This window comes from Narcine bancroftii, chromosome 6 (genome assembly GCF_036971445.1).
Source record: "Narcine bancroftii isolate sNarBan1 chromosome 6, sNarBan1.hap1, whole genome shotgun sequence".
Classification (NCBI taxonomy): domain Eukaryota; kingdom Metazoa; phylum Chordata; class Chondrichthyes; order Torpediniformes; family Narcinidae; genus Narcine; species Narcine bancroftii.
The window spans coordinates 5,120,100-5,136,555 of NC_091474.1; the positions used below are offsets into that span (position 1 = coordinate 5,120,100).

A 16,456-nucleotide genomic window follows, 5' to 3' on the forward strand; every position below is an offset into this window, starting at 1 on the left:
TCTGTTTATTCTTCATGCAAGTGTATTAATTAGCCATTGTGAGAGTGAGTATCAAGCAACCGGAAAACTCGCTTATCCGGCATCTACCAATCATAATAGGGGCCAGACACCAGGGGTTTTACTGCACTTGAAATAATTGGTGAAAGCATCGGAGGAGAAATGAAAATGCCTTTATCTTCATAGCAACTTGCAAATAGTGAAAACAGAATTAATAGAGACTTTCAAAAGAGAATTGCATAGATACTTGAAGGGAAACATTTAAAAGGTCTCATAAGAAGAAACCAGGGAGTGAGACTATTTGCTTGTTTATTTTCAAAGAGTTAGCACAAATGCAGTGACATCTTCAAACAAGTTCTTATTATAATTGAAAATGCTGCAAGAACTCACCTGGTCAAACACCACCTACGAAGAGAGAAATTTCAAATTGAAGGTGACGATTTTCTCAATGAAAATTTTGCCTCGCTTGCTGTGTTTTTCCAACATTTTTAAGTTATTATTTCAAATTCTAGCATCAACAGTCAATTCTAATCCCGACCCGACCATCAAACCTGCATACCAGGGTGGTGCTCTTGTGGACTGGCACATTGACCTCTACCTTGCCAAAGGCCTGTCAACGGCTCTCATATACCTTCTCTACTTACCTTTTCTTATGATTAAGGGATAGGGGAAAGGCAGGCAAGTGGAGATGAGCCTATCATCAGATCACCTGTGATCTCATTGAATGGCAGATCAGACTTGATGGACCCCATCTAACCTCAACACTTCCAGTCATCTACTTCCCAAGGCCTCCAACCCTGCACTGCCCAGTTCTACCTCCTATCCCAGATCCACAAACCAAGTTGTCTCAGTAGACCCACCGAACCAGTACCATCTTACCTCGACTCCACTTCTCCCCCCTCCGTAGCTACATCCACAATACCACACATGCCCTCCATAACTTCAATAACTCCAATTCCCTGAACTTGTGCTTCATGTCCAATCACTAAACACCTCCATCCCCTATACCAAAGGTCTCAAGGCCCTTTATTTCTTTCTCAACAACAGACTCAACAAGCCCCCCTCCACCAACACCCTCCTCCACCTGGCAGAACTTGTTCTCACCCTCAATACCTTCTCCTCTGACTCATCCTAAGGGGAGGCCATGGGTACCTACATAGGGCGCAACTATGCTTGGCTGCTTGTTGGTGATTTGGAGCAAATCACACTATAAGCCTGCCCAGGTAAAGTTCCTCAACTCTTCCTCCACTACATCAGTGGTTCCTCATGCAGCCATGATGAGCTTGTCAACTTCATCCACTTTGTTGCCAACTTTCACCCCAGCCTCAATTTGGTCCATCTCTGGCAACACTCTCCCCTTTCTCAATCTCTAAGTCTCCATCTCAGGAGAAACTTTCTTCTGAATTTTTCTACAAACGCAATGATTCTACCTCAACTACATCTCTTCACACCCTGTCTCCTATAAGAATTCTATTTCTTTCTCTCAATTCCTCCATCTCCTTCACATCTGCTCCCAGGACGAGGTCCACCATGTCCTCCTTATTCTGTACTACCATTAACTCAGCCCTGCCCCTCTCCACTCCTAGACACAATAGGGACAGGATTTCCTTTGTCCTCACCTACCAGCCCACCAGCCTCTACATCCAGCATATTATCTTCTGCAATTTCCGTCACCAACAACATGACATCTCTCTCTTTCCCTCTCCACCTTCCACAGGGACTGCTCCTCCCATGACTCCCTTTTCTACTCATCCCTTCCCATTAATCGCCCTCTTGTTACGTTACCCTTGGGCCTTCCTCTACATCAGTGAGAATAAAGGCCGTCTCAGAGATTGTTTTGTTGAGCTCTGTTTACAACAATGGTGGGGATCTGCCAGTGGCCAACCATTTCACCGTCCATGGCCTTGTGCACTGCCAAACCTAGGCCACTCACAAACTGGAGGAACAGCACATAATATTCTGTCCAGGCACTCTCCAACCAGATGGCATTAACATCCACCTCCAGTTTCTGTTAGGCCCCACGCCATCTCCCTCTCTTCTCCTTTCCTCCAGCTCAACAGCACCTTCCCTCTCCATTCAGAGCTATCCCCTCCCCCATATCACCTCCATTTTTTCTCTTGTGCCCTCACACCCATATCCACTTACAACCTCTTGTTTGTGGGCCTGTGCTCTTCTCCTTGTCCCTCACCCCCACCTTTTAATTCAGATGCCTGTCTGCTGTTTTGCTCATACCTTGATGAAGGGCTCAAGCGCAAACGTTCATTATGTGCACCTTTGCTGCATCAAGAATGCTGCATGACTTGATGAGTTTCTCCAGTATTTTCGAGTAAACTACAATCACAGCGAATGCAGACTTGGGGTTGTTTAACTTTAACATCAACTCTATGTTGTTTTAGACTTTCTACTACAAATGGACGTTTCAACATTAAATCCACAGGTCTACAGAAAGGTGGGATTGTTTAAGAATGATATTATTTATTGGAAATTGGGTGGTGGGGCAATGCCCAAATCATCACCGGGACATGAAACAATTTATGTCACCCACCTTTCTCCTATCCTCAGCAGCATCCAGCTGGTTCTGCAGTTTCTCCAAAGAGATATCCTTCTTCTTTGGTGTGATGGGTTGATCGGGTGACAAATCTGTGGACTGTGGTTTCAGAATAACTTCAAAAGCTTGGCCAGATGCCCGCTTATCAATTGCTTTAACTTCCATGTCTAAGGAAGGAAAAAATATTGAAACAAGTAAACAGCAGATTTGGCAGCAAGAACTAAATGCAATTCTCCCATTAGCCTGTGATAATAACAACTTAAAATATATTCCAACTTAATGTTAAAGATATTACTAAACATGCCGATGTTGAAGATGACTTGTGTACAAGACGACCCCCCCCCCCTGAGTTTCCACCTAAAATGTAGGTTTTGAACTTTGCTGTATAAGACAACCCCAAGTCTGGCACTTATCACTGACCAGCAGAGAGATGCTGTCACAATATTTTAAAAGCAAATCACCCAGTAAAAGTTTAAATTTTATTTGCATATTTTACAATAAACCACCGTCAGTCCTTTAACAGGCTGTCTAAAGCCTGTACAGAATTGACAGCAGTTGGATCAGGCAGATGGACCTCGTGGGGGAGCGCTGAGACTTTGCTGATAAGGGTGGTATTTTATTCTTGACATGGGGGAAGCACTGAGGCTTCACTGTTAAGATTCGTATTTTATACTTGGCATACAAGATGACCCCTGGTTTTGGGGTGACACTTTTAACGTTCAAGGACCATCTTATATACTTGCATATACGGCAGTAGAAACTCCCGTGCAATGCCAATAGCTTTCTTCAACCTTCACAAAAAAGTAAACAATTAAGTAACAAGATAAAAATTAAACCCCAAATTATTGTTTCATAATAAATGTTTCAGGATGAATTATTTCCAACTTAATTTTAATGATATTAGTTTTGTTCTGTTCTTTATTTCAAACAATAATTTGGGGTTTAATTTTCATCTTATTACTTCATTCCTTTCTTCTTTTATGTGGGCATTAAAGAAAACCAATGACATTGCATGGGAGTTTCTTCTAAATATCTGCAATAACAAACAAGAGCTTCAAAACCAGTGAAATGTGCAGTGTACAAGTTTTAATTTTTTACATGGCTCGTCCACTGAAAGCACAACAGGCCCTTCCTCCAAGAAGAGTTACCACCAGTTTATTTTTCTTGAATAAGGGAAATAAGGATCATAAACATCTTAATCCCAGGCAATCATTTTTAAGCATCAACTATAGAAATGGCTGTTTGGTAATTTCCTTGCTTCAACTCCGAATTTTGAAAAAACAGATTTTAGATGTACACAGGGATAATGTGGTTCCAAGTCAAATTTATGATATCAGAAGTTCGTGACTATACACTGAGAGGTTTGTGGTTACAAGTTCAAAAATTTTGTGGCTATGAATTTTAAAGGACAACAGATCCTTCTACTGGTTACAAATCAATAAACCTGTACATTGAATCATCCTATATTTCCACATGATGCCAATCTAATTAAAGTCTTTTTCAAAATGTTAGAACTGGTTGATTTCATCTGCTCATCAATGTGTTTTTTTTTATTATTACACTATCCACTACATAAATACAGCAGTCACAATATAACTACACAATCTAAACACAGGCCACTTTCTAGAAGTAACATCAATGACAGTACTCACCACCAAGTTTGTTTATTGTGTTGGGATGTGGTTGAGTGTAGAAACAAGAGCAGATCAGTGATAGCATTGACAATTCCTTCATTTTCTCCTTGTAGGCTTTTAAAATTAAAAAATCGTAAAATTATATGAATGTGAAATTTGAACAACTTTTCCACTGGTATTTCACGTAAATAGTTACCCATTAAAAAAATTAAAACTGTAAAACATGTTGGATCACCATAATTTTGTACCAAACACAGGAAACCCAAGTTCCTTCCAGATTCCGGAGTTGGCACCTTGGTTAATTTGTCTAATCAGGGTCAACATACTCGGAAGGCAGTAAAAACAAAGACTAACATACTTTAATCCTCATTCATCTTTATTGGCTTCTCACAGAATTACAAAGTCAAAGAGTTGAAAAATGGTCCACAAGATATTCATCCAACTCTCAACAAGATCTTAAGAATAAAATAATTGATTTCAGAAGTTTGGCTTATTTCAGTTTATGTACCCAGAATTACTCTAATATCCTCTCACCGCAGAACCAAATTGATTCTTAAATGATTCTTGGTGCTTTTTACTTCAATTTCTCTATTCCATATGTGACACATTGTGACAAGGTGAAATGTTCAAGTTTCAGTTCTAATTTTGACTCGATTCCTTTGTATTTATGTTTCTTTATCCAGAGGGACTCCGCTACTTTCTAGTGCAATCAATAACAATTCCTTTGTGACAACCAAAAGCCAACATGAGAAAAAAGTGACGCCATTATGTCTGAGGTGATCTCTGTTTGAGATGCTGAATGCACTAATGGTTCAATGTACAGGAGGGAATACAAAACCTGAGGTGCTCCCGAAAACACATGGTACCTCCTCGCATTATCAAGAGAGAGTCTGCTCCGACTTCTAAAATACATTCTCATTTAAAGCTCATGAAAATATCATCATTGCTGGCAAAAAAAAAAAGAAACAGAGATAATCTGCTCTTTGGAAAAGATATACAGAATCAAAATCATGGACCAGAAGGATGGCATATCTTCCCTCCACGCCCCCCTTCCCCAAAAATCAGCCTGGTACCCAAGACACTGACCAGTAGCACAAGAAACAAAAGCAGGAGTAAGTTATTTTGGACCCTTATTCTTTCTTTGCTATCCAATAAGATCATTCCTGATCACATTCCACAGCACCTCTTTCCTGCTCCATTCCTATTTCCGTCAATTCCCTTAATATCTAGAAAATCTATCAATCTCTGTCTTGAACAGTTAACCACCAAGCCTCTTGTTAGAGGATTACAAAGAATCACAACCCTCTGAATGAAAAAAATACTGGTCATCACATTCCTGAATAACCAATCACTTATTTTGATAATGTGACACTTGACAGGGGAAACATTTGCTTCAAGCCTGTCAGACCACATCAAAACAGTTTACATTTCAATAAGGTTACCACTGCTTTCAGACTTGCATCTCATTTCTCTCTCATTAATGTGTGCACACCAAAAAGGCATCGTACTGCATTTAGCCTTTTTTACAAGAGGAAACATGCAGACTGTCAGCAGCTATGGGTGAGGGAGGGAAGAAACAAAAGGTTATCAGGAAAAGTGTGGTATTCCCACTCCTCCTGGATTCACCAAAAATACCTTCTTTCTAGGTGCCTGTCTACATTTTGCTCATCCCTAAATGAAGGGTTCAAGTCTGAAACGTTGGTTATTATCTTTGCTGCTGAGTTTCTCCAACATTGTGTTTTTACTTTCAAGGGAAGACCTCCAGTTCTCCTTTTCATGATCACCAAGTGTGTCCACAGAAATGAGTTGAAAGGAAGGGGAAGAGATTGATTTTATATCAGGACAATATCTAGACTAGAACCCAGGTCCACTGCTTTAAATATCTGCGTGGAAAGTGAATCAGGTAGGCAGCAGTTTCTCCAAGACTTCCATCAGGATTTCAATTGTTGCACACCTATTTGTCGCCACATTCCGCTGCCCTCATTCATCAAACAAGTGACAACTAACCACAGTTGAGAGGTTCCACCAATATCTCCTTGAACATTCAGTTATAAATTGTGGACTGTTTTCACATAACAGCACTCATCTCTCTTCTTTTATTCCCTTCTCAGCAATCCATTGAAATAGCGTAACGTGTCATTACCTTGTAAACCAATTGTTATGTTGCTAGGACCATGATACTAAGCATAAAATAACATGTCTTCTAATATCAAATAATAAATCTGTATTGTAAAATGCTGTAAGATAATTATTACTGCTCTGAATGTTTGAGATAAAAAGATAAGAGCTTAGATCACAACATTTTTTAGCTAATGCTAATTTTCAGATATTAAGAGGTTCACCATAAAATAATGTTAAGCGAATATTTGAAATAATTGAAAAGCAAATAAAAATTTCTAAAATTCCAAAATTAAAACAGAATGTTGGCAACTCTCCCCATCGGAGGTTGGAGAAACAGAGGTGCCGTTTTGGCTGCATCATCTGTAATCAAAAATTTTAAAAAAAACAAGCCTGTTTGGAGGGGATTTGAAGGGAAGAAATGCACCGTCTCTGTGATAAAGTGGAAAGAAAGATTACCCAGGTGACATCTATGAGATATAATGAATGCTTGTTAAGCACAGCTGATTTCTTTGGAGAAATGTAAATGGCAGGTGGTGGAGGAGGACAGTGGAGAGGTGAGAAAAAATGCTGGAACTATTTAAATTTAGACATACAGCATGGAAACAGGTCTTTTCAGCCCACTAACCTGTTTACATCCCATTAACTTAAACCCCCCGGTTCATTTTTAAACGGTGGGAGAAAACCAGAGCCCCCAGAGAAAACCCATGCAGACACGGGGAGAACATACAAACTCCTTACGGACTCAAACCCCGTCCGGACCTGATCGCTGGCGCTGTAAAGGCATTGCACTAACTGCTATGCCAAGCAAGCCACCCTTATGACGTGCAAAATGCTGGAAACTGGAGTAAAGCAAAATGTTGGAAATACTCGCCAGGTTGGGTTGTATCTGTGAAGGGAGAACAACGGAGCTCATGTTATATGTGGACAAACTGGAAAAGGTGGATTTCTGAAATTTCTGCATTCATTATTGAGTCCTGAAGAAGATAATGTGCCAAAACACCTGATGAGGTATTATTCCTCAAGTTTACATTATATATACTTAATTGGATAAATGTAAAAGACAGAGGTCAGAGTGGGATTTAGAATTAAATTAGCAGATAACATGGAATCTCAGGGTCTACCTTTGAACCAAACAGAAGTTTTCTTCAAGGTGGTCATCCCCAATTAGTGTTTGGTTTTAATGTGGAAAAGATCAATTTGTGAGCATCATGAACTTTGTGATCAGTTCAAACCTGAGGGAATGCTACACTGAAGGAAGAATTATCAGACGAGGCCATGTTTTCCTTCTTGCAGATGGGAAAGATCCCATGGAATGGGGCAGAAGGTGATCAGGCCAGTCTTCATCTCTCGTTCAACATTCCTCCAATCTTTGGCTTGGCTTCGCGGACGAAGATTTATGGAGGGGTAATGTCCACGTCAGCTGCAGGCTCGTTTGTGGCTGACAAGTCCGATGCGGGACAGCAGGCTCGTTTGTGGCTGACAAGTCCGATGCGGGACAGGCAAAAACGGTTGCAAGGGTAAATTGGTTGGTTGGGGTTGGGTGTTGGGTTTTTCCTCCTTTGTCTTTTGTCAGTGAGGTGGGCTCTGCGGTCTTCTTCAAAGGAGGTTGCTGCCCGCCGAACTGTGAGGCGCCAAGATGCACAGTTTGAGGCAATATCAGCTCACTGGCGGTGGTCAATGTGGCAGGCACCAAGAGATTTCTTTAGGCAGTCCTTGTACCTCTTCTTTGGTGCACCTCTGTCTCGGTGGCCAGTGGAGAGCTCACCATAGAACACGATCTTGGGAAGGCGATGGTCCTCCATTCTGGAGACGTGACCTATCCAGCTCAGTTGAATCTTCAGCAGCGTGGATTCGATGCTGTCGGCCTCTGCCATCTCGAGTACTTCGATGTTAGGGATGAAGTCGCTCCAATGAATGTTGAGGATGGAGCGGAGACAACACTGGTGGAAGCGTTCTAGGAGCCGTAGGTGATGCCGGTAGAGGACCCATGATTCGGAGCCAAACAGGAGTGTGGGTATGACAACGGCTCTTTGTGTTTTTCAGTTGGTTGTTTTTCCAGACTCTTTTGTGTAGTCTTCCAAAGGCGCTATTTGCCTTGGCAAGTCTGTTGTCTATCTTGTTGTCAATCCTTGCATGCGATGAAATAGTGCAGCCAATACACCACCAAGAATGGCCCAGTGCAGCAGGAACATAGGAACATCTTCATCAGCTCCTATTTACATTTGGCCAGACAGGTCAAGCTGTTTCGAACAAACATTCATTATCCTCTCTTCATCAACATCAGTAACATTTGTGTTATTTGGACAATCTTGGTCTTGAATTGATCACAGATATTCCCATTATTTTCTCCTTCCCTTCCCTCTGGCAACTTAGAAATTGTTTTAAATTTCCCCCCACTTTTTCAGTTCTGACAAAAGATTGTGGTCCTGAAGTGTTAACTCAGTTTCCGTGCCTCTAAGTCACACAACATCTGCAATAACTCCATTGCCTTCAATTCTCTTAACCTTGGAAACATGTAACCCTTCCTTCATTGCCACTGGATCTAAATCCTCCATCTTTTGCAAAAAGAACTGCAGCAGTTCAGGAAAATGGTTCATCGTTATTTCCTCAAGGGAATTAAGAATGGCCAATAAATGCTGGCTTTACCAATGATGCATCTTGATGAGTGAATGCATTTTGAAAAATTACTAAATGCTAGATAAATTGTCATAATAATTTTAACTCGTGCCAATATTTGCTGCTGTATTTGTTGCTGTATTTCCTACTTTCAATGCTTCATTGAGTACTTGATCAATGACAAAGTGCTTAGATATTGTGAATCCTGACTAGAAGGTGATGAGTTACACAAATCTAACTTTTTTTCCCCCATTTAATTATCTGGCTGTTCTTACTCCGGAGATTACCTGAAAAAAATTCTCCCCGTCTTTGTTTTATCCGATTTGCTGACGATGTTCATAGAATGTATAGATTCATGATCGATAAAGCACTATAAAAGAAATACTGTATCTATCCAATCCCTAATGTAGCGCATCAGTCTTGACTTGTCTATTTCCCCATCATAGATGCTTCTTGACCTGCTGAGTTCCTCCAGCTTCCCTCTGTTCATTCAAAGTCCCAGTACAGTTTCTCAATCAATTGTGTAACATTAGAGACATTGAAGGTAATGGTTCCATTATTCCATTATTCTACATTTAGAATGTAGCATACATGACAACAGGAAGACAGAGAGTCACCACTTTGTCCAGCGCCCCTCACAGAAATGAGGGGGCCTAACCACTGAGCTATCGGAGCCTAACAGGCTCCCTGATCATTTCTACTATAAGGTGGATTCTTCAACTTATGCTATTCTTTTTAAGGTCTGGGCTTGCATTAGCTTCTCCAGCACACAAAGGACCCTTAAATCCTGCTCATGGAAAGTCAAACATGCATTGTATGCCAATTAATGTCACCGATGTGCCCACAGGGAACTCTGTTGTAAGCAAGTCATGTACAGAAGATCTTAAAATAATTTTTCATTATGTGCTAAATTGCACAGAGAATAAATTTTCATATTCAAATCCATCTCATAACTAATATGAACAGTGTTTATGATAGAATCTATTCAAGCACTCAAATATAGTGCTGCTCGACCCTCCCATGAACCCCTGAGTATGGAGGTTGTGGTGGTACACACCGGCCTACTGCAGGGGGCAACATCTGTACCTGCAGGAGTGCAAAGGGACAGGACAACACCTGGCTGGCTGTCAATCAGTCGGCCTGAATGGACCAAGCCCCACCCACTCAGAGTTACTGCAGCTACAGCCAGCCTGGCTCTGTGGAAGTCTTTGTGGATTAAAGCCTGTTGTAGTCTTCACCTTGTGTGTGTCTGATTCCGGCTAACAGCGCACCACAGAGGTTGTGACCCAGCTTGGACATTTCCCAATTGCTTTAGAAAAATCCAGTTGATGTGTGGATTGGCAGGCAGTCCGTGGCATTCCTGCTTCACCTGGTTCCACAATAAGTGAACTATGTTTGGGATGGAAGCCACAAACTGTTTGAGTTGCTCTTTACACTTTCAGGTTAAACTAATTTTAACTATCAGTTTCCCCATTTAGGATTGGATTGATTTCTTAAATTATGAAATATTAATTATTTTCCCCGAAGCAGATTTGTCTCTATGGTATTGAGTCAATTCCATCTAGTGTAAATGAGCCAGCATTATTCTTTGCCAGCATGAGCAAAGTTACCCCCACTCAAGAATTGGAATCACTATATTAAATACATTAGATTCCATTTCAACAAATGACAATATTCTTACTTAATGAAACTAGAACAAATTAGTTTGCTTTAAAATTTGAATAAAGCCAAACAGCAAGATCTGGACAACATTCAGGCACAAGGTGGTAAGAGGCGGGTCTCAAGCCACACTAGTCAATGAACATTTCCAAGAGTTTAGCTACCTTTTGTTAATATTTAATTGCATTAACATCATTGAACTTCAATCAACATTATTTAGAATTGTTCAGCAATCTAATTGAACAGTTCATAAACTTGGATCAAGAGCAGGTCAAATGCCAAGTACAGTAAAGGTCTGAAAATCTGGATGCCAGACGTTTGGATCACCTGAGAATCCGGACTTTTCGAAAACTCAGCTTTTGAATGCATAAGTGGCACAAATGCACAGTGGCAATAAGTGACCAAACGGAAGTCGCAGAAATGTGAGAAAAACAAAGATTTTTTTAAAAATGTGTATTTTATATGAAACAATACTTTGTGAATAAACTAGCAAAATTAACCTCCTTAAATTTTAATTTTAAAACTATTGCCCAAGAATTCAAAAATCCAAATATCCGGACCGACCCAAACCCCAAGCTGTCCAGATTTTAGGGCTTTTAATGTATTCTGCCATAAATGACGCATTCCTCCTCGCCCATTGATTTCTACTATTCGTGATAGACGAGTCAGGAATGTGGTGTGATCTTCAGCTGCCTGGACAAGAGAGGCTCCAACAGCATTCATGAAATTCAACATTTTTCAAGGCAAATTAGTCAGATGGATTCACCACTCATTCCCATCACTACCAATGCTCTTTGGTTGCCTTGTGAACTGCCTACTGGTCACTTATGCAACAAATCCGCCCAAGGCTTCAACAACACTTACCAAAGTAATGACTTTTGTCATCTAGATTCTAGAAGGACTGAGTTCCTCCAGCATTTCTGTGTGTTTTTACTACAATCACAGCGTCTGCAGACTTTCATGTTTCATGCTCATTGTTACACTGCCTTGCTACCCAGCAACTCTTTCTCCAGATTCAGAGGAACTTTTCTAAAAATTCTGAAAGCTAGCAGTCTGCACCCAGCTTTGCCACCTGTACAAGCTGCATGACATTCAGAAACCTACTCAAATTGAAGTTAATAATTAAAAATGCTAAAAGCATTAAAAAGACTAAAAATGTTGCTGAATACAGAGAATGTAATAAAATAAAATGCCACAAATAAAGTAATTCAGAAAAAGGAACAGACCTCTTCTTTATCCTCCTCTCTACCTGTAAATTAGAGGAGCAACACTTAATTTTTCATCTGTGCCCTCTCCAACCAGATGGCATTAACATCGGCCTTCGGTTTCTGCTAGCCTACTCCCTCCCTTCTTTCCTCCAGCTCTCCACCCCCTTCCCTCTCCATTCACAGAGTCACCCCCCCCCGCCCTCTTTGCTGGTGTGTCCTCCCTCCCTCATCCACCTATTGCCTCCTGCCTGCGAATCTGTGCTCCTCCCCCTGCCCCTCTCCCCAACATCTTGTTTGGGCGCCTGCCCACATTTTGTCATACCTTGATGAAGGGCTCAAGCCCCAAATGCTGGTGATGTACCTTTATGTTTGCTACACAAAATAGACTTTTACCTGCTGAGTTTCTCCACCATTACATTTTTACTACCTTTTCTTTTTGTTTATTGGCAGCAGTCCATTAATCAATGAGTTTGTGGATTCTATGCTGTTTCACCTGTTGCAGGATCCAAGAAATGATTTCCTAACACAAATGCTGGAAGAATTAATCCAGGCTGAGCTCTCTTGGTCATTTTGTATCTGTTTGGAACTGCTAATATTTACAGAAATATCCATGCCCGTGACACAAAAGATATTTTAAATTTAGACATACGACATGGTAACAGGCCCTTTCGGGGAGAATGTACACACTCCTCAGAGACAGCGCGGGATTCGAATCTTGGGCCTGAATGCTGCCATTGTAACTAACTAATTACACTAACTGTTCTGCCCTTGAATATTAAAGATCTTCAAATCCTTCAGGGCCAAAATATCATCAAATTTCAGGATAAATGACCTATTCACAAGATCTAATAAAGCACCTAAGTAAATACTATACACCCAAGAAGATTGTTAAGAACTCCAAGTTAGCACAGGTGTGAAAAACAAAACAGGCAGGAACAACTAAACAGCAAAAAAAAAAAAGACATGGCTATAGAGAATCAGGTAAGATGGTGAATGTGGGTTCAGTCTTGAGTTTTAAGAATAGATTGGATCGATACATGGATGGGAAAGGTCTGGAGGGTTATGAAATAGGAGCAGGTCAGTGGGACTAACGGAATAATGGTTGGCACAAACTAGAAGGGCCAAATGACCTGTTTTCTGTGTTGTAGCATTCTATGGTTCTATACAGGAAAAATGGAGACTATACAATAAAACATAAATGAATAATTTAATTAACAATTTACTTTAATAGTTCAGCATTCTTTAAGTTTTTTGGTGTATTTTGTCATGCCTGTTCCTTTTCTTTCAGATGCATCATTGACTGGGTAAGGAAGCATCCCTTCCATTGGTTGGTTTCTGTACACCCACATCTAAGCAAATTGCATAACATTTTGCACAGATACGGATCACTTGGGACTTTTTTTTAAACCACATGCTCATTCAAAATACTTTGCATCGTATAAACAAAGTCTTTAATTCTTAACTTTTCAAGGCTCCTAAACATGAATGTTAAAAGTAAGATTCTTGCAAAGCCAATATTAAACATCTGGACTTGTGGCAGGAATATAAACTTTACCATAAACCTATCAACAACAGCATAACTAAATAGAGAACAAATATAAAACAGATACCTAGCATATTAGGGCATCATCTGTGTAGTGAGAAAATGAGTGATGTTTCAGAATGATCTTTCATCTCCAGCGTTTTCTTTTTATTTCAGATTTTTGTTTGGTCAGCATATTACTGACTTAGGATAAAAATCTGCCCCATGTTTTTTAATACTTTATTTAAAATAAAACCACTTAGCAAACATATCACAATATTTTAAACTTAATCCAAATACATGTGGTATTTTATAAAGAAAATAAAGAAATACAAAAGAAAAAAAATCCTCCCTACCCCCTCCCTCAACCCCCAACAAAATGGAAAAAAAAGAGGGACAAAAAAACCACAAAAGGAAGTCTGCCCTATCTCGAATGCTTTAATTGTTGAATTCACTTTTGAAATTGTATTGATTTCAGTGGATGCCATATTAATTCTATTGTTTGTGGCATCTCCTACATTGCAATTTATTGTTCAATTGGTGAGAATTAGTCTCGCATGACAAACAATTCTAGTTTCTTCAGTTCCAAATAGATTATGAATATTCCTTTAAAATCACTGCCATCTTTATAGCCATCGCCCTCAATATACCTCACCTTGCTTCAAACAAATAATTATACTTGTTACAAAACACTTTGCTGAGTTGAAGAATACATACAAAACAAAAGACAAAGAATAATACTTTAGTACACAATAGATTTTTTTGATTGTTCATTCTCCCTCCAAACAGAACCAAACTATTGAACAGCTTTAATTGATTCAAACTCATAGCCAAAATTCAACTCTTGAGGAATGAGTGATGCAATTAAGCTTCTTTTTGTTAAAGCAAACATTTCTTTCTAAATCCTTGCCTATTTTGTTGTATTTATTTTAGTCCATGAATCCCAAAAAGTACAAAAAATAAAGACTATAGCCTGATGTTAAGAAGTTATGAAAGCTCATTATCTATATTCAACAGCTAGACAATAATTGGTCTGATAATTAAAATTGGCCCAACAGTTTGAACTAATTATTAATTCCAATACTTATCTTGATCCTGAAATAGTCAGTGTTTCCCCAATGCCTGATACTTTTATCTGGATACTCAATTGCAGTCCTTTTTGGTCCTCTGAATTAGGATTGTTCATCCTCCGTTTAAAAAAAAATTGCAAAAGTGGTTGAAAACAACATTTGAAAAAGCCTTAAAGTGGTTTACACCCTAAATCAATGCGAGAGTTGATTTGCACAATGACTGGTCAACAAAGATTTGGCATCCTGAACACTTTTGGCTCTATTTTATGGATTTTGGACCGTCGATCATGAAAATCACCTTAAAGTTTTCCTATTACATACCGTCTTTTAGATATAACCTTTTTTTGGTGATTTCCTGTCCTATTTCAAGCATATAAAATCCATGAAGCGCAGCAGGTCATTGAAAATTCATTTTCTGCCTTTGCACTGGGACGTCTTCCCTGCTGATCTTGGTGCAGTCAGTGACGAACACGGTGAAAGGTTTCACCAGGACAGTGCAACCATGGAAAAGCAGTATCATGGTAACTGGAATCCATCAACGTTGACCAATTATTGTTGGGCACTGACACGAGAGGCAACAGATGCTGAGTACAAATTAAAATCAGTGGCAAATCAACACAATTATGTCAGAATCATTAAGTGATTAAAAAATGCTAAATTGAATAATTAATTTAATGCTTCTTGAACTTCCTGCATGATAAAACAAATTTGAAATTATCTGTAATTCAACTTGAAGTTGCCTATCATAATCCTCAATCTTTTTTAAAAAAACAGGAAACAAACCTTTTGAAAAAAATTGTTGTCCAGTGTAATAACTTTTGCCTGGAAATTGCATTACATTTTATTTTCTAGTGAACTGCAATTGAAAATAGATTGCATTAACCACCAGTTATTAGTATTTAGCAGAACACAGAAAATCTGACCGGGTACTGCCACCTTTGTTACAATCATGTGAATTCTGCGCAATACTCACGTGGAATGGTGAAATTTTCCATGCACCACTTCTTTTAGAGCAGTTGAACTCTTTTGCTTTGTCAAAATTTATCGTAAGTACAATCTCCCAGGAAAATACAGCCCCTTTAATGTAACTGTAACATTGACTTTGAAAGGCAAGTGAAGTAACTGTTTAAATCCTTGGATCTCTTGATGTTAAAATGAACTGCCTGACCTCCATCTTCACAACCCCCCTCTCCAATCTGTCCCTCCCTTGATTTCTCAATCTATTGTTGCAGCTTTTCCTCAGACTTTTCATTCTCATATTCCAATTGCTCCATTAGTTCACACAAATCTACTGCCGGTATTTGAGTTCCAGTCTGTAGACAACAGGCCCTGAGTGCAACTCATATTCGATATGTAGGCAATTACCTTTTGGTTCAATGCTTTAAGACATCTTTTAGGAATTTCCAGGCCTTTGTAGATGCTGACTTTTAGACATGTAGTATATAAAATGACAACACTGGACAAATACTTAAGTTTGTCCTTTATATAGAGAAGTCAATCTTCAGTGGAGTCAGTGGTCAGGACCTGAGCCAAATGGAAGGTGCAAATTACTGTGGGGAGGGGAGGGGAGTTATTGTTGAATGGGATAGGATCTAAAAGGCAAGTCACACTGCACAGCAATTATTTTCAAAAAAATGTGCTTTCTGAAAAAAATTGGGGATTATGATAGACAACTTCAAACTGAAAACAGATAATTTCAGATTTGCTGTATTCGTGTAGGATGTTGGAGAAATGTTAAATGAACTTGTATTGAATTTAGCCTGTTTGATCGGATAACGATGTTGACACGTTGCATTAGTTTAGCTGACCGAAAAATGTTTTGCAGCTGATTTTCATTTGTACACAGCATCTGATGCCTCTTGAGTCAATGCCCCAACAAAAGTCGACCGGCATTGATGGATTCCAGTTGCCCAGATACCACATTTCCATAGTCGCAATATCCCGGTGAAACCTTTCACCGTGTTTGTCACTGAGAAGCACCCGAGATCAGCAGGGAAGACATCCACGTGTCAATGTAGAAACTGAATTTTCAATGAATTGTGGCACTTCATGATTGAAGGAGACTTAAAGTATAACAGGAA

The 16,456-nt window shown here is 39.5% G+C and overlaps 1 protein-coding gene across 1 annotated transcript in view; it reads right to left on the minus strand.

The window, feature by feature from the left end:
* Positions 1–16,456, minus strand: part of LOC138737408 (stathmin-3-like) — a 33,537-nt gene that overhangs the window by 4,947 nt on the left and 12,134 nt on the right. The window contains exons 2-3 of the mRNA XM_069888147.1: positions 4,198–4,293; positions 2,543–2,712 (exon numbers count right to left, since the gene is read on the minus strand). Coding sequence (XP_069744248.1) covers positions 2,543–2,712; positions 4,198–4,293 — 266 coding nt within the window. The remainder of the gene's footprint in view (positions 1–2,542; positions 2,713–4,197; positions 4,294–16,456) is intronic.